Source organism: Elephas maximus, chromosome 17, assembly GCF_024166365.1.
Source record: "Elephas maximus indicus isolate mEleMax1 chromosome 17, mEleMax1 primary haplotype, whole genome shotgun sequence".
Taxonomy (NCBI): domain Eukaryota; kingdom Metazoa; phylum Chordata; class Mammalia; order Proboscidea; family Elephantidae; genus Elephas; species Elephas maximus.
Window position 1 is genome coordinate 84,736,484 of NC_064835.1, and position 22,337 is coordinate 84,758,820.

The window sequence follows — 22,337 nt, forward strand, 5'->3', positions numbered from 1 at the left end:
TTGCCGTGCTTACCTTTTTCACTCACCCATTCAACAAAATTGAAGTAGGATTTTTTTCTTCCTGAATTTGCTTTTCTGATTTTTGTCTTTCCCCCTTCTCCAGAATCTTGCTGAGAGCTCTTACTGTCTTTCCTCCCACTTTGTATCTTCACTTTGATCTTGGCCCTTGTCTTCTTCGGATTCTGTTGTCTTCGTGCTTTGCTTACTTCCTGGTTGGGTGCCCTGCCCTGTCCTTGGGTGATTGCAGTGGGAGTCTGTGTATAAGGAGCCCTGGTGGCACAGTTGGTTAAGTGCTTGGCTGCTAAGGTTGGTGGTTTGAACCCACCCAGCGGCTCTGTGGGAGAAAGACCTGGGGATCTGCTTCTTTAAAGATCACAGCCTCAGAGACCTAGTGGGGCGGTTCTGCTGTGTCACATGGGATCGCTGTGAGTTGGATTCGACTCAGTGGCACCCAGCAACCCAGCGACAACAGTCTATGTCTGCACCAACTCCTCCTGGGTGTCCCTGCCTTTCCTTGACTTCAGGCCAACCGACTTCCCTGACTCTCCTTGTCTCTCTTATTTTTTTTAAATAAGCTTTCATTTTTTAGAACAGTTTTAGATTTACAGAAAATTTGCAAAGATCCTAAAGAGAGCTCCCAATTCCCGCACCCAGTTTTCTCCTGTTGTTGGTATCTTACATAGACTGTCAGTGAGATGGATTGACGCAGTGGCTGCAACAATGGGTTTAAGCATAACAACAATGATGAGGATGGGGCAGGACCGGGCAGTGTTTCTTTCTGTTGTACACAGGGTCGCTGTGAGTCGGAACGAACTAAATGACACCTAACAACAACGACAACACGTAGTACATTTGTTACAATTAATGAGCCAATGTTTTTTTAGTTTTATTTATTTCGTTGTTGAGAATATACACAGCAAAACATACACCAATTCAATAATGTCTACGTGTACAATTCGGTGATATTGATTACATTCTTTGGGCATCCCTTCTCACCCTTCTTCTCCGTTCCTCCCCTATTAACATAAATTCGCTGCCCCTAAGGTTCCTATTAATCTTTTGAGTTGCCGTAGTCAGTTTGATCCCATATGGATTGTTCTTGAAAGAGCATGGTGCTCAAGGTAAACATTCTTTTTAAACTTTAAACTACAGTTTGGTTTAAAGAAGACTTCATGGATATTATTGGTTTAAGGTTTAAGGATTAATGGAACAATATTGGTCCATTAAGCAATGGTGGCACAGTGGTTAAGAGCTAGGCTGCTAGCAAAAGGTCGGCAGTTCAAATCCACCAGCTGCTCCTTGGAAACCCTACGGGGACAGTTCTACTCTGTCCTATAAGGTCACTATGAGCCGGAATTGACTCAATGGCAAAGGTTTGGTTTGGTTTTATGGTACTGATACATCATTCCAGTAGGCAGAATAATGGCAGAACCTGTGACTATGTAGGTTACATAAATTCAAAAAAACCCACTGCCGTCGAGTCGATTCTGACTCATAGTGACCCTATCGGACAGAGTAGAACTGCCCCATAGAGTTTCCAAGGAGCGCCTGGCAGATTCGAACTCCGACCTTTTGGTTAGCAGCCCTAGCACTTAACCACTATGCCACCAGGGTTTCCTGTAGGTTACATAGCAAAGGGGAATTCAAGGTGTCTATAGGGCTGCATTGGCTTTTGGAGGATCTAGGGGAGAATCCATTTCCTTGCCTTTTCCAGCTTCTAAAAGCCACTCACTTTCCTTGGCTTGTGGCCCCTTCTCATGCTGCCATCTCTCAGGATCTCTTTGAAGATTCCCTCTTTCAAATTCAAGAACCCTTGCGATTCCATTGGGCCCACCCAGATAATCCAGGTTAATTTCCCTATTTTAAGGTCAGCTGATTAGCAACCTTAATTCCACTGGCAACCTAATTCCCCTTTGCTATGTAGGTTATTTAGATTATGTAGGTTTATTTAGATTTCTTTGGTTTTTTTCTGTTCCAGGATTCCATCCAGGATACCACATTACATTTAGTTGCCATTTTGACTCTGATAGCTTTTCAGACTTTCCTTATTTTTTGATGAGCTTGACAGTTTTGGGGAGTACTGGTCAGGTATTATGTGGAGTGTTCCACAATTGGGATTTGTCTGCTGTTTTTCTCATGAATAGACAGGAATTATGGGCTTTGGGGAAGAAGACCACAGAGGTAAAGTGCCATTTTCATCACATCACATCAGGGATACGTTCTCTCACTGTGGATGTACACTGTGCTCGTCTGGCTGACGTAGTGCTTGTCAGGTTTCTCCCGCTGTGAAGTTACTCTTTTCCCCCTCCTTTTTTTTTTTTTTTTTTAAGTACTTCTTTACTTTCTGGCACGATAAGGTTCATGTTTCCTGCCCTAGTCCTAGAATCAGCCATTTCTCCAAGGACCCATGGTTCCTTTAATTGGAGAATGGTATTAGAAACCAAGATGTGGACGTCAGGTGAGCTCATTGCTACCAGGACGTCATTGCTTCTAGGCCCTCTTTGCTGACAGAGCAAGGGAACATGTATGTGTACTGACCCGTGTATATGCACACATCTGTAAATATTTCTGCACATATCTTTCTGTGTCTGTAGTAAACTAACTATGAGTTCACACTGATGTCCCTGACTCTAATCCATTGCCATATGGATCATTCTTGCCTTTTCCCCTTGCAATCTGTAAATTCCTGCTCCAACAGCGAGAAACCTGGCTCTCACCATCTGCCATGCAATTCCTTAATTGTTTAATACCAGTGTGCATGCTTATCAGTGTCAGAATTGTTCATCTGGATCCCCATGGAGTACATACTGTTCCTTGGCTTTGCCTCCTGCAGATTCCACTCATTTCCATAGTTACTTAAGCCAGCATCTTCCCCTCCCTCCCTGAATATTGAATGTACCATGGACTGCCAGAAGAACAGAGCCCTGGTGACATGGTGATTAAGAGCTCAAGCTGCTAACCAAAAGGTCAGCAGTTCAAATCCACCAGCTGCTCCTTGGAAACCCTGTGGGGCACTTCCGCTCTGTCCTGTAGGGTCACTATGAGTTGGAATCGGTTCAAAGGCAATGGGTTTGGTTTTTTTGGTTTGGCTAGAAGAAAGAACAAATCAATCTTAAAAGAAATACAACCACAACGTTCCTTAGAAGCGAGGATGGTGAGACTTCGTCTTACTTACTTTGGACACGTCATCAGGAAAGACCACTCACTAGAAAAGGACATTGTTATAGATTGAATTGTGTCCCCCCAGAATATGTATTATAAATCCTAACCTCTATGCCTGTGGTTATAATCCCATTTGGGAATGAGTTTTCTTTGTTATGTTAATGAGGCCGGCTTCATATAGGGTGTCTTGAGTCAGTCTCTTTGAGATATGAAAGGTTAAACAAGCAAGCAGAGCAGAGATAGGGGAAGATCGATGCCAAGCCACGTGAAGATCACCAAGGAACCAAGAAGCAAGGACCTTCTCAGAGCCAACAGAGAGAGAAAGATTTCCTCTAGAGCCGGTGCCCTGATTCCAGACTTCTAGCCTTCTAAACTCTGAGAAAATAAATTTCTGTTTGTTAAAGCAACCCACTTGGGGTATTTTTGTTACAGCAGCACTAGATAGCTGAGAGAGACATCATGTTTGGTAAAGTCGAGGGTCAGCAAAAAAGAGGAAAATCCTCAATGAGAGGGAATGACACAATAGCTCCAACAATGGGATCAAACATATCAAGATCATGGAAATGGTGCAAGACTGAGCAACGTTTCATTCTGTTATACATGAGGTCACCATGGATTGGAGCTGACTGGATGACAACTAACAACAGCAATAACTGTAGTTGTGCAGGAGGTGTCCTTGTAGGAAATATACATTGCAGTATTTGGGGGTAGTGGAATATTAGGGGAAACCCTGGTGATGTAGTAGTTAAGAGCTACGGATGCTAACCAAAAGGTCGGCAGTTTGAGTCCACCAGGTGCTCCTTGGAAACTCTATGGGGCAGTTCTACTCTGTCCTATAGGGTTGCTATGAGTTGAAGTTGACTCGAAGGCAACGGGTTTGGTTTTGGTTTTTTGGTTCACTAACTTACCCCTTACTAATTATTTACACGAAACTTTTCAGCTTTGCTTTAAGTATGAGATTGTTTTAAAAAAAAAAAAAAAGTACATATTACTTGCTAGGCAGCTTCAGGTCCTTACTCAGGAGGCCTGTGGTTCAAGATTATGTATTAAGTAAAGAAAGGTGAGGGGCTTAATCCTTTCAGCCGTCTTTCTTTCTTTTTCTTTTTGGCTTGATGTTGATTCACGATGCTTTCTGAGACAGCAGAATGATAATTCTTTAAGTCATGTGCTTTATGGTTTGCGAAGGATTTTGATATATTTTCTTATTTGCTTCTCACAGTATCCTTCTGCAGTAGGTAGGGATTAGCCTTCCCATATTTGAGATGATGATCATGGTGATAAAATACTAATAATAATGACTGCCACATAGTACGTCTTATGGCCAGTCAGTAGCCTAAGCACTTGGAATGTTTAATACGTTAGCTCATTTAATTCTCACGATTACACTATGAAGTAAGTCTACTGTGGTTATTCCATTTTACAATGAGGAAGCCAGGGTACAGAGACGTTAAATAACTTGCCCAGGGTCACAGAGCTCGAAGGTCCTGGAACTGGGATTCACAGGCAGGCAGTCTCATTCCAGACCTATACGCTGATCCGCTAAGTTATACAGTGAAGCCTGTGAGAGCCGGAACTTGACAGGGCTACCTTGTTTTTCTGGGTCTCGCCAGTTTTCCACCTTTGACAGGGTGCAGCCTTACCACTTTACTCTCTGGTTTTAGTGGGAAACACTTGGGTTTTCCTTCTCTGACACCTTACACAGGTTCCAGCTTTTGCAGGTTTTACTGTATTGCCTCTTGTATTGAGACCCCAAGAGATGACAACTAGGTAAACGAATAATTTCTTTCATAAGGATCAACACAAAGCTGGTTCCTCGGAGGCAGAGGTTAAAGATGTCCCAGATGTCCCACTTTTCCAAGCTGCTGTCCCACCCACTCCATCATCTCTAACGTCAACGACTCTCTCTCACCCCAGTACTCTCCCTCCCGTCTTTGGGTTCCCTCATTCACTGCGGCTTCTCACAGAACTTAAGAGCGGTATAAAGGAAATGGCTCACATGGTCGTGGAGGCTGGTGAGTCCCAAATTTGCAGATCAGTTGTGGGTTTCTCCCTGGCCCTCAGTTTCTGCCCAAGGACACTCAGCTTTCTCACTCTGTGGACTGGGAAGCCCCTTCGCTCTCTCCTGCTGGTCTCTCCTGTGGGCCTCTCCTTCCTTGGTGGTGGTGGGCTCTTCTCTTTCCTGCCCCTGGGGAGGCTCGTTTCAAGCCCAGCGGGATGGCAAACCTGGCCGATCCCCTTGGTGGGCCACAATTACCCTGTGACACAGCCCTGCCCAATCACCTGGGTGGGTGTTACAAGACCGTGGTGAGAAAGGCCACATGTGAAAGTAAACTATCACACTGTGCTAGGTGAAGTGACTTTTCAAGGGCACCTTATGTATTCGTCAATTCACTAAATCCACACCGAGTGCCTGTAAATGCCAGGGCTGTTCCCAGTGCGGGGAAAACAGACACCAGGCAGAGCCCTTGGTCTCCTGGAGCTGTGCTCTTGTGGGGACAGCGGGAGACCCGACTCTGATGGAGACGGCACCTCCTCTGACGCATGGGAGGGGTGGCTTCGTGGTGGCCGATGGGCCTGGTCATTCCGTGTGCTCAGAGGTGCTCTTTCTTCTCTTTTCTCTCGAAGGTCGCCTGGTGGGCGCTCTGGATACGGTGCTGGATTCCAACGCCCGGGTTGCTCCATTTCGGATTCTGCTGCAAGTTCCCGGGTCCCAGGTTTATTCTCCCATAGCATGTGGTGAGTTACTGAACGGATCAGACGTTTACTGGGCCGTAGCCACCGGTGAGTTTTGTTCCAGTCGAATATTCCAAGCATGCCGACTATCTGCATGCCCGTGAAGCTGCAGGTAACCACTTTCGGAACCTCACAGGCTGTTTTGTTGTTAACCATCAAGAGCACATGCAGGCTGTGTATAAGCTTGGGCGGCATAGACGGGGCATGGCAGACTGCTGTGTGGTGTGTTGTTCAGGGTGTCCGTGTATTGTGGAGTGTGAATCAAGGCATTTTCTTTTTAATCTCATCTCTGATGTCACAAACGTGTTCTTGGACGCGTACACGTGTTGTGGTGGTCTGGGGGGAAAGCTTGGGAGCCGTGCCTGACGTCTGGCAGTCTTCAGTCCCTTGTTCCCCGTTTGGACTGAGAGAGTCATTGGATTGCAGGCTCTAAGGGAACTTAAAGGAGCCCTGGTGGCACAGCAGTTAAGTGCTGGGCTGCTAACCGAACGGCTGGTGCTTCACACCTACCCAGCTGTTCCACAGGAGAAAGACCTGGCGATCTGCTCCTGGAAAGACGACAGCCTAGAAAACCCCGTGGAGCAGTTCCACTCTGTCACATGGGGCTGCTGTGATTTGAAAATCGAGTCGACGGCACCCAACAACAACAGGAACCAGGAAACTTAGAAATCGCTCATTCTCTCCATCTGAGGTTTTGAATCCCATCCAGAGCACTGCCTAGTGCTCTTCCTAACCACCCAGGCACCTTTAGGGCCAGGAATTGTCACATAATGAGAAGCCCCTTGTATTAAAACACAAAACCAAAATGTGTTTTTTAAACCAATTAGGCCAGTAATGCACGTTCACCTTTCGGGAATTAAAAAATAGCTAAGAAAGAAAGAAAAAAATCATTTCTGACCCTAAATCCAGTGCTTATCACTCTCCTGGCTACATCTGTATCTCTGTTTCTCTCTCCACATCCACACACACACACACACACACAAGTATACATATACACAGAGACTTTTCTACTTTTCTTTTAACATTTTATTAGCTACCATAAACAACCAAAACCACTTCATGATCTCTAATAGCATTGGATCCCTTTTTTCCTGGAGAAGTACAGAAAAATCAGAAAGGAAAATACCTATATGCTACCATCCACTAGTGTAACAACTCTTAACATCCTGGCATGTCTGTTTCTAGTCTGTTTCCTTTTTGTTTTTAAATTAAGATAAAACATTCCGAGTTGGTGTAAAATGATAAAAATGATACATGCTCAATGTAAAGAAATCAAGCAACCCAACCCATGGCTGTTCAGTGGATTCGGACTCTTAGTAATCCTTAGGACAGGGTAGAGCTTCCCCATAGGGTTTCCATGGAGCGGCTGGTGGATTTGAACTGCTGACCTGGACACAGAGAAGTACAAAGGGGGAAAATATCTGTTGACTCAAATTCTAGCTGCCCAAAGTTGCCTCCATTCACCATAGGTGCCGTCAAGTCAGTTCCGACTCATAGCTATCCTGTGCACCACAGAATGAAACACTGCCCGGTCCTGTGCCGTCCTCACAATTGCTGCTATGCTTGAGCCCATTGTTGCAGCCACTGTGTCAATCTGTATCGTTGAGAGTCTTCCTCTTTTTCGCTGACCTTCTGCTTTGCCAAGCGCGATGTCCTTCTCCAGGGACTGATCCTTGCTGATAACATGTCCAAAGTATGTGAGACGTAGTCTCGCCATCTTTGCTTCTAATGAGCATTCTGGTTGTACTTCTAAGACACATTTGTTCGTTCTTTTGGCAGTCCAAGACCCTGCTGGTATTTGAATACCAGTGGCATAGCTTCTAGCATCACAGCAATATATGAGCCCCCACAGTACGACAAACTGACAGACACGTGGAGGATGTAGATAAGTGTATATATATAAAGAGAGAGATTTATCTCATGGAAATTGCTCACACAGTTCTCGAGGCTGGCAAGCCCCAAGTCCATGGGTCAGGCATCAGGCTGGAAGCTTCTCCTGACTCACGTAGCTGCAGGGGCTGATGAACCCAAGATCAGCATGTAAGACAGCAAGCAGCCTGCTGGCTCACAGGCTACCCAAAAACCCCCTGCCATTGAGTCAATTCCGACTTATAGCAACCCTATAGGACAGGGTAAAACTGCCCCATCGAGCTTCCAAGGAGTGCCTGGTGGATTCAAACTGCTGACCTTTCGGTTAGAAGCTGTAGTTCTTAACCACTGTGCCACCAGAGGGTGATAAGTCTTGAAATCAGCAGACAATATAGCAGGCCACTGGCTTGAGTCCCAAGAACCAGAGGTCAGATGATGATGAGCTAGATGCAGGATCCAGAGCGAGCAAGCAAGCCAGCAAGCTTTGCCAGAATGTCCATATATATTGGATGCAGGCCACACCCCTGAGGAAATAACCCTTACAACTGATTGGCTGATAATATCAGATCACATTATAGAAACAATTACATCACAAAATGGAAGATAACTACATCATTACGTAACTGCCAAACTACACCATACATAACTCCCAAAACCCTGAGGATTATGGCCCAGCCAAGGTGACACACAACCTTAACCATCACACTCTGTTTTGATAGAAGGAAAGAAAATGAAGTGAAACCAAAGAAATGTTAAACTTCAAATAAATGTTTCTTTAACACAAGAGAGATTATTTTCTAAAAGATTCACGTAAGGTTAAGGGAAGAGAATTTCGAACAATTACAAGGCTAGAATTTTGGCTTTTTAAAAAACATGTTTCAGTTCTGACAGTGTCCATTGACTTCCCACCCTAATGAACAAGGTTGCCAGCATTCTTAATCTTCCCCTTTCCTCCTCATCTCCCCTTAACATTTTTTAAAAAATTAATTTTATGTTATAATTCCCATTCTGTTCTGTAATCATGCTTTTCGTCATTGTTTGGCTCAATTCTCTGTTTAACTATTAGTAACTCAGGTAATGCCTTCCCATTCTAGAATCTTTTATTGTGGTCCATCTCTTAATTGGCCAGATTTTCTGAGCTCCTCATCTCCCCCATGATGTTTCATGAATAGCATATTCTCTGAATGTTTTCACGTGTGCAAATGTTTATCCCTTGCTTTTGGACTTTAGTGACACCTTGGCTGGTGTTATGAATTGAACTGTATCCCCCAAAAGTATGTGTTGTAAATCTTAACCCCTATACCTGTGGTTATAATCCCATTTGAGAATGAGTTTTCTTTGTTATGTTAATGAGGCAACATTAGCAGGGTGTGTATTAAATCAATCTCTTTTGAGCTATGAAAGAGCAGATTAAAAAGAAAGCAGGCAAGCAGAATTGGGGGAAGATAGATGCCACACTAAGAGAAGCTGAAAAGAGACAAGGACTTTTCCCCAGAGCAGACAGAAGAGAGCCTTCCCCTAGAACCGGCACCCTGAATTCAGACTTCTAGCTGCCTAAACTGTGAGAAAATAAATTTCTGTTTTTTAAAGCCACCTACTTGTGGTATTTCCTGTTATAGCAGCACTAGATGACTAAGACAGCTGGGTATAATAGTCTCAGGCCACACTCTAGAGCTTGGTGGCCGTTGTTCCAGGGTTTTCCAGTATTGAAGGTGGCAATGGGAGCAATCTAAAGCTAGTCTGATTTTTGACCCCTTGTGGGGTGTCATGAATTGAATTGTGTCCCCCCAAAATATGTCAACTTGACTAGTCCATGATTCCCAGCATTGTGTGACTGTCCATCATTTTGTTATCTGATGTGATTTTCTTATGTGTTGTAAATCCTGTCTCTATGATGTTGATGAGATGGGGTGTGGGGCAGTTATGTTAGTGAGGCAGTGCTCAATCTACAAGATCAGATTGTGTCCTGAGCCATTCTCTTTGAGATATAAAAGAGAGAAGCCAGCAGAGGGACGGGGGGACCTCATACCACCATGAAAGCAACGTCTGGAATAGAGTGTGTCCTCTGGACCTGAGGTCCCTGATCTGAGACACTCCTAGTCCAGGGGAAGATTGATGACAAGGACCTTCCTCCAGAGTCAACAGAGAAAGAAACACTTCCTCTAGAGCTGACAACCTGGATTTGGACTTCAAGACTGCTAGACTGTGAGAGAATAAACTTGTATTTGTTAAAGCCATCCAGTTGTGGTATTTCTGTTATAGCAGCACTAGATAACCAAGACATGAAGGATGTACTGTTTCTGTATACAAGTTGAAGTTCAGTAACTTGATTAGGATCTTTTGCTACCTTGAGCACAGTGTATTAATTTTGCTGGAACGTGATGTACTCTTTCAATCTGAAGCTTGATTTCTTTGATCATTTCAGGAAATTTTCTCATATCATTCTGTAATTGTATTATATTTTGCATTCCTTTTGTTTGATTCATCACTTCAAAGACATTTTATATTGGATTGCTGTTGTATACTTTTCATTTCTGTTTATCTTTTCCATCTCTTGTCTCCACGATATTCACAACCTCTAAGTCAGTAATTCAGTTTTCAGCAGTATATCCTGTACCTTGTTGCTTTTGATTTATTTTATTAATTCTGTTGTCATGTTGTTTTGATCTTCAGTTCATTTTCCCCAATCTCCCTTTTCATCTTTTTTCTTTCATCATCTCATCTTTGAACTCTTGTTTTACTGAATTCCTGTCCTTATTAGATTGTTTTGGAGCATGAAGCATTTGAGAGTATTTCTTTGTTTTCCTTGAGTGTTCTGCCTTTTCCTAGGATGGACTTTCCATCTTTTGAACACGTTGTTTTCATGTGTTTGTCTTCTTTTGCTCTTCAGCATTTGCTTGGTTGCTGTGTCATTTCCCCTCATCTTATTCATGCTCGGCATTGATGTCCCTGACATTCTATTTGCACTAACACACGAGTGTGACTTTTTTACTTTATCCTATCTGTTTTTAAAAATAATTTATTTTGTTATTCTTGAGAATATACAGAGCACCAAAACATATACCAATTCAACTGTTTCTTTCTACATGTACAATTCAGTGACATTGATTATATTTTTCGAGGTGTGCAACCATTCCCACCCTCCTTTTCTGAGTTGTTCCTCCCCTATTAACAAAAGCTCCTACATTCCCTACTTAATCTTTCGAGTTGATGTTACCAATTTGATTCTGTATAGATAAAAAAAAAAATAAAAAGCACAATGCTTGAGCTAGGGGTTCTTTACTAGTTAAGCTGAACTATTTGTTTTTTAAGAAGACTCTAGGGGATATTTTTGGTTTAAGGTTTAAAGATTATGTCAGGATAATAGTTTCAGGGGTTCATTTACCCTCAATGGCTTGAAAGTCTGGATTCCATGAAAATTTGAAATTCTGTTCTGCATCTTCCCCCCTCTGATCAAGATTCTTCTATAGAATCTTTGATCAAAATGTTCAGTAATGGTAGCTGGACACCATCCAGTTCTTTTGGTCTTTATCTCCATCTTATCTGAGAACAGTTTATTTTCCTTTCTAGTCTGTAGTTTGAGGGCTGAGTATTTTTCACTTAATCCATTTTCCATTGCCCCGGGAAAATGGCTGAGGGGGTCGAGTGGAGGGGGATACTTGAGATATTCAGGAGCCGTGTTCTCCTTTGGAATACTTGATTTCTTTTTCTCTGAGAGAAAAACATTTTCTTAAATGTTCTGTTCCAGGTTTCACCCCTCCTACCGGGGAAGGGGGATGATAGGTTCCATTCCCAAGGGGGGATCTCTTGGGCTTCAGATCACATCTTGTGGTGTAGAGAACTTAGTTTTTACCCTGAGTAAGGTGGCTTTGGGGAAATAACTCGAAGTAACTGAGGTTCCTTGGTCTGAGACTTCCAGGCCGTATCTGAGGATTTGTGCTGGTGAGAGGGGGCTGGCCAGACCAGAAAAGACTCACCTGGGAGGCCAATGTCAACTAGCCATAGGAGACATGATTTAGCTTATCATGCAGGACTGGTCGATGAAAACCCCGAACACGGAGGCTTAGAGGGCTTCCTGGTTGATGAGCACATCTGCTCTGGAGAGGGTAGTGCATCCCTTGGGACATGGAGGCCCCATGTTGGAAACCTTCCCAGACCTTGCCTTAAGCATTTCTTCATTTGTATCCTTTTTGGCATAATAGGCCTGTAGTCATAAGTACAGCATACTGTCTGTGAATTCTGTGGGTCATTTCAGCCAATTATCAAACCCAAAGGGCAGTGGAGCCAGCAGGTCAGAAAGTTAGGGTGTCCTGTGGACTCCTGGCATCCTGAAGGAGTAATGGGAAATCAGCCTTGAGCTTGTGGCCAGCGGGTCAGAAGGTTGGGATGTTACGTGGACTCCCCAAACTTAAGGCTGGCGTCTGCCTGTTTGGCAGTCTGAAGGATGGTATCCTTTTAACTTGTGAGCTGTGATCTAGCTCTGGGTGGCTAGGGTCAGAGAGGGAGTGCCATGTGGGTAGCTGGCATCGAGGATGAAGAAGTGAGAGTGTAAGGACTGAATCAGTCTCCAAGTTTGGGGGGTTGGATTCATGCTGCTTCTTACAGCACACATCCGTATTCCCGTCATCCTCTAGCCTTCTTACCATTCATTCAACTGGTGCCAGATATTAACAGATAGTACCTATTATTATGTTTTTACAACCAAAATGCTCCTTAGAAGCAAGGATGGCGAGACTGCATCTTACATACTTTGGACATGTTATCAGGAAGGACCAGTCCCTGGAGAAGGACATCACACTTGGTAAAGTTACAGGGTCAGGGAACAAGAGGAAGACCCTCAAAGAGATGGATTGACACAGTTGCTGCAACAATGGGCTCCAGCATAATAATGATTGTGAGCATGGTGCAGGACCGGGCAGTGTTTCATTCTGTGGTACATAGGGTCGCTATAAGTTGGAATCAACTTCACGGCACCTAACAACAACAACATTATTTTGTTTTAGGTTGTCTCCTGAACACTGGGGACACAATGGTAAACAAGGTTCATGAAATCCATGCCCCCGTGGAGCTTACATTCTGGTCAGTGATACAGACCATAAACAAGTAAGCTCGAGTGATTCCAGGTGGTGGTGAGAGTTTTGAAGGCACATGTACCAGGTGAAGGAATGAAGAGCAAGTGTTGTCAGAGGGAGGAGGGTTAACTCAGGTCAGGTTAGCAGAGGCTTCTCTGAGAAGGTGACTTTTTTTTTTAATGCTTTAGTAAAAGTTTGCAAAGCAAATTAGACTCTTATTAAATAATTAATACACACATTGTTTTGGGACATTGGTTGCCAACCCCTTGATGCTTCAACACTCCCCTTTTCCTCCCCGGGCTCCTCATTTCCATTTGTCCAGTTTTCCTGTCCCTTCCTGCCTTCTCATCTTTGCTTTTGGGCGTTAGTCTCGTGTACATGATTGAACCAGAGAGCAAGAAGTTGACATTTTGAACAGAGGCCTAAATGAAGTAAAGGGTTGGGCGAGGCAAAGACCCAGAGGGGAGTTTGTCAAGCAGAGGAACCAGCAAGGGGAAAGCCCGGAGGTGGGAGTGAGGTGGTGCGTTTGAGGAACTGTGTGATGATGTTGGTGGGTTGTGCAATAGTCACGCCCATGTGGCCCGTGTGGAGTGGGAAGGGGAAGGCTCTATGTCAGAGAGGCAGCTGTAACCCGAGCATGTAGGGCTTTGGTGGCCATGGTAAGGGGTGTCCATTGAGGGGTTTGAGCAGGGATGTGACGGCTCAGGCTGCTGCTGTGGGACAAGAGAGGGCCCAAGGAGGAGACCATGGTCCTGGCAGGTGATGGCAGGGCCTGGATTTGGGTGGTGGGGGGGGGGGTGAGGAGTGGTCATGTTTGGTTTATAATTTGGAGACAGAGCAGCAAGGGCTGGCATGCTGCTGGACCAGATGTGAGGTGTGAGAGCGGGATCCTGCCCACTTCTTCCCGTTTTCCCAGGTTCACTCTTCCCCAGGCAGAAGAATTTGTCTCACTCTAGATTTGGGGTTTTCAATGGAAATATTTGGAGTTTTGTGCCCTCACTAGGTTGGTTTCTAGGGAGTCAGCTTGTGGAGAGTTGGAGTGTACCTCTACGTTGTTTCTGAATCCGTGACTTCCCTCAAAGATCTGCAGTATCCAGTGGGGGCTCTCTGGAGCACTTTGAAACCACAGTGATACAATGTAGCTCTTCATCACCACACAGAATTCAAGGGCAGTCGTGGTTCAGTGGTAGGATTCTCGCCTCACATGTGGGAGATCGGGTTTGATTCCTGGCCAGTCCACCAGATGCACGGCCACCACCCATCTGCTCTTGGAGGCTTGTGTGTTGCTTCGATGCCAAACAGGTCTCAGTGGAGCTTCCAGACTAAGAAGGACTAGGGACAAAGGACTAGCTATCTACTTCCAAAACTCGGCCAGTGGAAACCCTATGGATCACAATGGTCCAGTCCCATTATGCATGGGGTCACTATCAGTTGGGTGCCAACTGGGTGTCACTAACAACAACACACGGCATTTAGTCCTATACCCTGTAGCTGTAGCTTAATTTCACTAAACCCAACCTTTATTAGATACTTAAAATTGATTCTGAATTTTTAGTATGTTAAAAACGTAAGTGAACATCCTTGCCCTTGTATTTTTCAGCACACTCCTCAATCCCCAAAGTCTACCTGTTTGAAATGTTTTGTTCCTGCAGGGTCCCAGACGTGTGGGGCCTCCACGTGAGTGTGTGAGGGGCAACCTCCCTCCATCGGGATCCGCTGGGAGTGGGGAGTCCAGATAATAAACTGGAAATGACAGATGCAGGTAGAACCAGGGCTAGGAAAGCAAGAGAGAACAGGACCTTTCCAGAGCACACGATAAAGACGTGGAATTGCAAGATTAAAAGGGTGTAGTGCCTTTAATGTATTGACAAAATTGGCTGGCCATAAAGGTAGCACCAGCTGACACTAGCTTCCCACCGCAGCAGTGTGGTAGCGTCCTGGACAGGCTTAATTCCTAGATCATTCTTTCTGTTGAACCAAGATGCGCTTCCTGTAGTTTGCACTTGGCCAGGTTGTTGCCTTGGGCCTGACCCAGGTAAGGTCCACGTATAATTCTTCTTCTGTCATCTTGCCCCTAGAAGGTTCCCAGACTGAGAAGGTTTTCTTTTCAGTGCAGTTTGTCTTGGGTTAAAGAAGAGAGGGTGGTGAGGCTATTTCTGTCATGAGCCTGTGCTATTGATTTAGCTACTGAGCTGTCTTCTGGGAGCTCTCTGGCATCTTGGCACTATATTATTGACTCACCCATGTTTAATATTTTATTGTGTCTTGAGCATTGAGAAATGGTCTCTGCCCGGAGTTTCAAGCCTCAGATTAAGCACAAACAAGAGCTGTAGGAAAGGACTGGGCGGTACCAGGACATGGGTAGGGACAGGAAGAGTAAGGAGCCTGGGAGAAGGATTTATATTTTCGCTTGCTTTTGGCTTGCTTGCACAGCAGGGTGGGAAGACGTGGCAGAGCCCTTGAGAATAAGTTTGTATTTTATTTATTTAGTTTTTTAAAGACCTGGAAGAGGTAGATTGAGAATTTTACAGGTGCTAAATATTATTTATTTGGCAAAAGAGATTTGTGAAAGACAGCGGTTGAGAGGAGAGATAAGCTGCTTTTTTTTTTTTTTTAAACTTACATTCTTACAAAGAATCCTAAGATTTTTATAAACATTACTGGCTTCAGTGGATGAAAGATACATGGGGAGAGAGTGCTTCTGAGTTGTTTGGAAGGAGGTGGACCTTCAGGTTGGCGCTCCGACGTCCCCCCTTCCCTGACCGCCCTGTCAGCTGCTTCCTCCATCCTGACTCCCAAGGCCCTAGGGCAATTACTATGACTATTGCTGCCCTTGTGTTTTGCCTGCCTCTCTAACTTAAGTAAAAGCCCTGTAAGAGTCTTCGATTCCTGGTGGTGCAGTGGTTAAGAGCTCAGGCTGCTAACCAAAAGGTCAGCAGTTCAAATCTACCAGCCGCTCCTTGGAAACCCTACGGGGCAGTTCTGCTCTGTCCTGTAGGGTCGCTATGAGTTGGAGTGGACTCAATAGCAGTGGGTTTATAAGAGCCTTGTTCACCCCTGACCCTCTGGTGCCTAGGACAGAGCCTGGCACACAGTCGGTGCTCAGGAAGCAGCTGATGGAGGAGAGAGTGGTGAAGTATAGAAGAGAAGGTAACTCTGGGAGCAGCAGTTAAAACCCCTGTACTTGAGGAGGTCAGCAGTGGTGCCGTAATGACACATCAGACCTCGTGGGCTCTTTCTGGTAAGCCGGGGCAGGGTGTGGGCCTGAGTCCAGAGCTCTGTCGTGTGCCCCAAAACCATGCGCAGTAGAAGAACTTGCAGGAGTCTTGCCTTCTTTCTGAAATCAGATGCACGATGCTTCTCGCATGAGTGGAGACAAGTTTGTGGTGTGTGGCACCAGGAGAGCAGGCGCCCAGGAGCACCTAAGCCCTAGTCACGGTCAGGAGAGGAGGAAAACGAGACAGTGGAGGAGACAGTGAGAGATTAGAGGCCAGTGCCCTAGCCTGAGGGGTGGATGGTCAGCTTTTGGCTGAATTGATGCCTAAGTTGTTAGAGCTGTTTGGGGCCCTGGAGGAGAAAGGGGGCTTTTGGTCGCCGTTGCTCTGTGTCTGGTGGTACCCCTTAATCATGGCTTTGTGCTGCAGTTTGGAAGTCCAGGCCAGGTCCAGGCTGTGAGGTGTCCATTTAGCTACTTCCTGTCCTGTTGATAGATGACCCTGGATGTTGTCACCATGTTATGGATGCAAGTATTTTATACTTTACCACAGCCCTGAACACAGAGCGAGCTGTCTTTGCCCAGTTTTCAGGAAACCAGAGGAAGCAGAGGCAAGAGCTGCAGGCCCGGAAATAATCTGGGCAGATGATTCTAGGAGCTGACTGCACGGTGGTTTGACTCTTGTTAACGTGGACTCATTGAGACACGGAGGTGGTCCGTGTTTTCTGATTACTATACCTCGCTGTTTACAGGCAACCAGCATGGGGGTCCTGCAGAAAACATGGCCCAGGTAGTAGATGTTTTATGAAAAACACCCCAATCCTTTGTACAGACGGCCTTTGGATGACACCTCATGTCTGCAGATGTGAGTTTAGGCCCCAGACATTGAGTAGTTTGGTGGCTCTATTTACGGCAGCGTAATTGCATGGTGTTCCCCTTGCTAGCGGGGTCTGCTCTGTGGTCTTGAGGGAAGGGAGGGAAGCAGGAAAACAGAAAAATGCGGGACAGGTGTAGAGAGCAAGGGCGAGGATACCACCTCACGTGGGAGCAGTGCAGAGTTTTCTTAGGGTCAGATGCTGTCTTAAAAAAAAAAAAATCAATGTTTCATTTATTATGGATTTCCTGCGTTCATTTCTATTTAACAAATACTATATTCAGTTAGTATTTACCTTGATTCCTGAACTTCGCCCTTTTAGGATTTTTGACATGTAGGGTTTCGTGACCTGGATTCTGCTCGTTGTGCAGACATCACGGGGTCTGTTTTCACGTTTTCCCTCACCCCAAACAGGAACTCAGTACCCTCCAAGCAAAGACTCCCCTAGCGGAGGGGCTTGTAAGCAGAGAATGGGCAGCATGCCCGTCTGGCTGGGCGGTGGGGGTAAGAATATCTGAATTTTGGGGAGGGAATATATGTGTAGTTTGAAGAAACTTAGTATTTTAGATTTGAAAAATGAAAAAAAGTCATTTTGAAATGTTAAAGAACAATAAAGGAATCTGTGATATTTTAGCTAATTAGAATGTGACATATGTTTTACAAAATTGAACATCACAAGAGTTAGGCTTTCTAGTATAAAAAACACTTTCCTTCCCCAGACTTTCCTCCTCTGATCCTCTCAGCGGTGCATTGTTGTTGTTGTTGTGTGCCATCAAGTTGATTGCTACTCATAGCGACCCTATATGACAGAGTACAACTAACCCATAGCATTTTCTAGGGTGTAATCTTTATGGGGTCTTTTCTTCCCCAGAGCTGCTGGGTGGATTTGAACCTTAGGTCTTTTGGTTAACGGCCAGGTGCTTAACCATTGCACCACCACGGGTCCTTCAACAATGCATTAAAAAAAAAAAAAGAAAAAAAACCTGTTCCTGTTGAGTCGATTCCGACCCATAGCGACCCTATAGGACAGAGTAGGACTGCCCCATAGGGTTTCCAAGGAGCTTCTGGTGAATTCAAACTGCAGACCTTTTGGTTAACAGCCAAGCTCTTTAACCACTGCACTACCAGGGCTCCTCAATGATGCATTCCAAAAACCAAAACCAAACTCATTGCTGTGGAGTCTGTTCAGCTCACACAATTCGTAGGTATAACTTTCTGAGTTTGGAGAGAGAGGGAGGAAGCAAGGCACAGGGAGCTTAGGGTGTTATCAAAGCCACATCAGGATCAGGCAAGCGCTCTGAACAGGGTGTTCTCTCCGATGTGCCGTGCCTTATCTCTGCCCTTGGCCTTGGCCGGCATTGGTTTCTTGCGTTCAGCCATCTCCGTGTGCTCTCTCTGCATCTCTGTTTTTACGGAGGGAGGAAGTGTTCAAGGGTGGATCGGATTAGCCCCTTTGTGAACTTGGTGCCAGGGTCACAAAGGAAGTGCCAGCCACGTCTTTTTTCAAGAACAGAACTCACTGTGCACTTCCAGGAAAGTCTGGAAGGCCACCTTGAAGGAGGGAAATGAGAGCTTTTTCTGGGTCAGCACTCCGAGGTCACACAATGCGAGTTATCACGCTTGTGTTGGGTTTCTTGGGATTTCCTTAGAACAACGTCGGCTGGAATTTTCCATGTGGGGTTCATACTCAGAAATGGTGGAGGGGTGCCATGGCTAATGTTCCTTTTCTACAATGGAGTTATTGTCACCAGGCTGTTAATATTTTACAGGAAATAATTTTGTTTATGCCCAGATAACTGAACTCACTGATGGTGTTCTTCCTTTAGGGGTGTGGCTCGTAGTTATTTAAAAAGTGGGCAAATGTTGAGTCTAACTTTTTAGACCTAGTAAATTTTGAGTTCAAAAGTGATATTTAAAAAATATTTATATATGTATTTTAAACCTAGAATCAAGCCTTTCCCTCCTATTTCACAGGTGCCCAACTTGTGCGTAGCGCGTGACTGTTTGACAAGAGAAACCATCTGGACGGTCTTAGCAAGCATCTGCTTCAATCCCTTTCGTTTTAGTAGATGAGATTGACTGGGGCATGTGGGCTTCAAAACAGCGTGATTTTGGCAGATGACTTTTTATTAAATGATTCCTTTTTTTTTTTAAGTGCAAAGCAGAAGCGCCTGTCTCCTAGCTGGCTGTGTTAGCCAGGTGTGCCCTTTCTCCCTGACAGTGTGTGTGAGTCTCATGCTGCCAAGGTGTGTCCTGATGCTCCGGCTGTACTAAGCTGCTGCTTCTATGAAGTATACTGACACACACACTGACACACTCCTCTATCACACACACTATCATACACACACACTCATACACACATACACACACTATCACACTCTGTCACACACACTCATACACACATACACACACTATCACACACACACCTCTATCACATACTATCACACATACACTCCTATATCACACACTATCATGCACACTATCACACACACTCACACTATCATACACACTATCACACACTATCACAACACAATCACACAAACTGTCACACAATCACACACACTGTCACACATACTCACATACACACTATCACACACACACTATCACACACATTCATACACACACACTATCACACACACATACACACTCCTCTATCACACACTATCACACACACTCATACACACTACCACACACACATACACACACTCATACACCATCACACACACACTGTATCACACACACTGACACACATACACTCACACACTATCACACCCACACACACACTATTACACACACACTGTCACACACTCACACACACCCACACACTATTACACATGCACTATCACACACACCCACACACTCACACTATTACACACACATATACTCACACTATCACACACACTCACTATCACACACACATACACTCACACACTATCACACACATACACACTCCATCACACACTATCACACACACACACACACACACACACTATCACACACACACACACACGTTGCCATCGAGTCAATTCCGATTCATAGCAACCGTATAGGACAGAATAGAACTGCCCTATAGGGTTTCCAAGGAGCCGCTGGTGGATTTAAGCTGCCCACCTTTTGGTTAGCAGCCAAGCTCTTAACCACTGCACCACCAGGCTCCGTAGAGCACACTAGGACCTCGTATTTTTGAACTGCTTGGGGCCAGGAGTGATCCTGATTTTAAAAACAATAAAGAAGTGAAGGAAGCGTGAAATTGTCTACCCTGTTCTTTCACCCTTCAGTGAAGAGCCCCGCTTTAACTGCTGACTCTAACCCAGATCTGGGTTTCCTATAAGGTTTTGCATTCCTCTCAGGCGAGAGTTAGGTATCCAAGTTTATGCCTTTTTTATTAAGAAGTAGTTTTTAATTTTTTAATTATGAAACTCTTAAAACATAATCCCAAAGTAGTGAGGATAGTGTAATGAATCACCATACTCAACATGCAGGCAGGTCACTTTCAAGGTTTGCAAAACTTGCTTTGTCTCCTCCTGTCTGGGCTTTTTTTTTTTTAACCCTCCCCTTCCCAAGACACTGTAAAGCAAATCCTAGGCATTATGGTATTTCACCCCCCACTCGTCCCAGTAAACACTTCTACAAAGTACAGCCATTCTTACCTAACTGCAGTGCTGTCACCAAAGTGATAAAATTAGCAGATTCCTTGGCATCACCTGATCCCCTCCATACTGGCTTGTTCTAGTCAGTATTCAACAGGAGCCACGCGCCACGTGTGATTATTACGTCCCTTAAACCAGTTGCTGCCAAGTCGCTTCTGACTCATGGGGACCCTATAGCACAGAATAGAACTGCCCCATAGGGTTTCCAAAGGAGAGGCTGGTGGATTCGAACAGCTGACCTTTTGGTTAGCAGCTGTAGTCTTAACCACTGCACCACCGGGGCTCGATATCTATATATCTACTGTATATATATGTATGGTTCTTGTTTTTAGACATATATGTCTATACACACATATTGTTTCTAAATAATACCAATATTCCTGTTAACATAAGAGTACTGAATGAAATTTAAGTTTTTACAGCTCTGTTTGTCCTTAGGATATATTCAACTAAAGATGTATTGTCCAAATACTATTTAAAATAGTTATTTTCTCTATGTAATTATTTCAGTCATTATTTTGATAACCTTAACCCTATGAACAGTTGGGTTTATTCAGTTTTTTGTTCGGGGATTGCCTTTCTTCCTTATTGATTTAACTTCATTGTTAAAAATTACAAAACGCTTCCGTGATTTCTAAATCAAACATGTAGACCAGAATATTTGTAGAGAAGCTACACTTGCATCCGTGACTTCCTCCCGAGTTCCTTTTCCCTACCGTAGATAACCGTTTCTTTTCTGACTTAGCTTTCCACTGTTTTACAGATATAAACCAATTCATAACACGTGTATGTAGTCTCTCCACTATATTTCAGAAAGGCCACGTATTTCTGTTCTATGCGCTGTCCTTTTCATTTATGAACCTATTGTGGCAATCATTCGGTATCAGACTACTGAGATGATCTGTTCTGTGTCTCTCTTTTGGCTTTAACTGTGTGGAAGTGCCATGGTTTATTCAACCTATCCTTTGTTGTTGTTGTTCGGTGCCATCAAGTTGGTTCTGACTCGTAGCGGCCCTCTGTACAACAGAATGCAACACTGCCCAGTCCTGTGCCACCCTCACAGTTGTTGTTATACTTGAGCCCATTGGCACAGCTGCTGTGTCAGTCCATCACATTGAGGGTCTTCCTCTTTTTTGCTGACACTCTATCTTACCAAGCATGATGTCCTTCTCCAGGGACTGGTCCCTCCTGATAACGTGTCCAAAGTACAAATCCTTTACTGATGGGCGTTAGGTTGTTTTCAACCTTTTGCTGTGGCGAACAACACCACAATGAATAACCTGGTATATAAGTCATTTTGTATTTCTACTGGTGACTCTTTAGGATAGATTCTTAGAATTTGAATTTCTGGAGTAAAGGGGTAAATGAATGTGAAGTTTTTTAAGGTATTGCTGAATTTCCCCTCCTACCACTTGGGCTGTACCATTTTTTTAAGAATTCCCATCAGCAGTGTGTAAAATTGCCTGTTTTCCCACAGACTTGTGATCAGATACGGTCTCAAACTTTTGCATTTTTGCCAAACTGATAGGTGAGAACTAGTACCTCAGAATAGTTTTCATTTGTCCGTTGACCAATGTCTGGAAACCATTGTTTCACGTATTTTGCCTGGTTTTCTCATTGTTTAACAAGGTAAAAAAGTTAAGTCCAATTCCTGTTACTTCATCGTGCCCAGAAGAAGTCGTCCTCAAGTACTTGTGGAGTTTCCTTTTTTACACTTCTAACTCTGATCAGTTTGGATTTTTTTCCCTGGTGTAGAGAGTGAA

The 22,337-nt window shown here is 44.4% G+C and overlaps 1 protein-coding gene across 5 annotated transcripts in view; it reads left to right on the forward strand.

The window, feature by feature from the left end:
- Nucleotides 1-22,337, forward strand: part of TBC1D8 (TBC1 domain family member 8) — a 133,325-nt gene that overhangs the window by 49,252 nt on the left and 61,736 nt on the right. For 4 of the 5 annotated variants that reach the window (XM_049856314.1, XM_049856315.1, XM_049856316.1 and 1 more), the window contains exon 2: nt 5,788-5,898. In XM_049856314.1, the coding sequence (XP_049712271.1) occupies nt 5,788-5,898 (111 nt within the window). Of the gene's footprint in view, nt 1-5,787; nt 5,944-22,337 lie in introns of all 5 variants that reach the window. The other variant, XM_049856318.1, reaches the window with a different exon arrangement.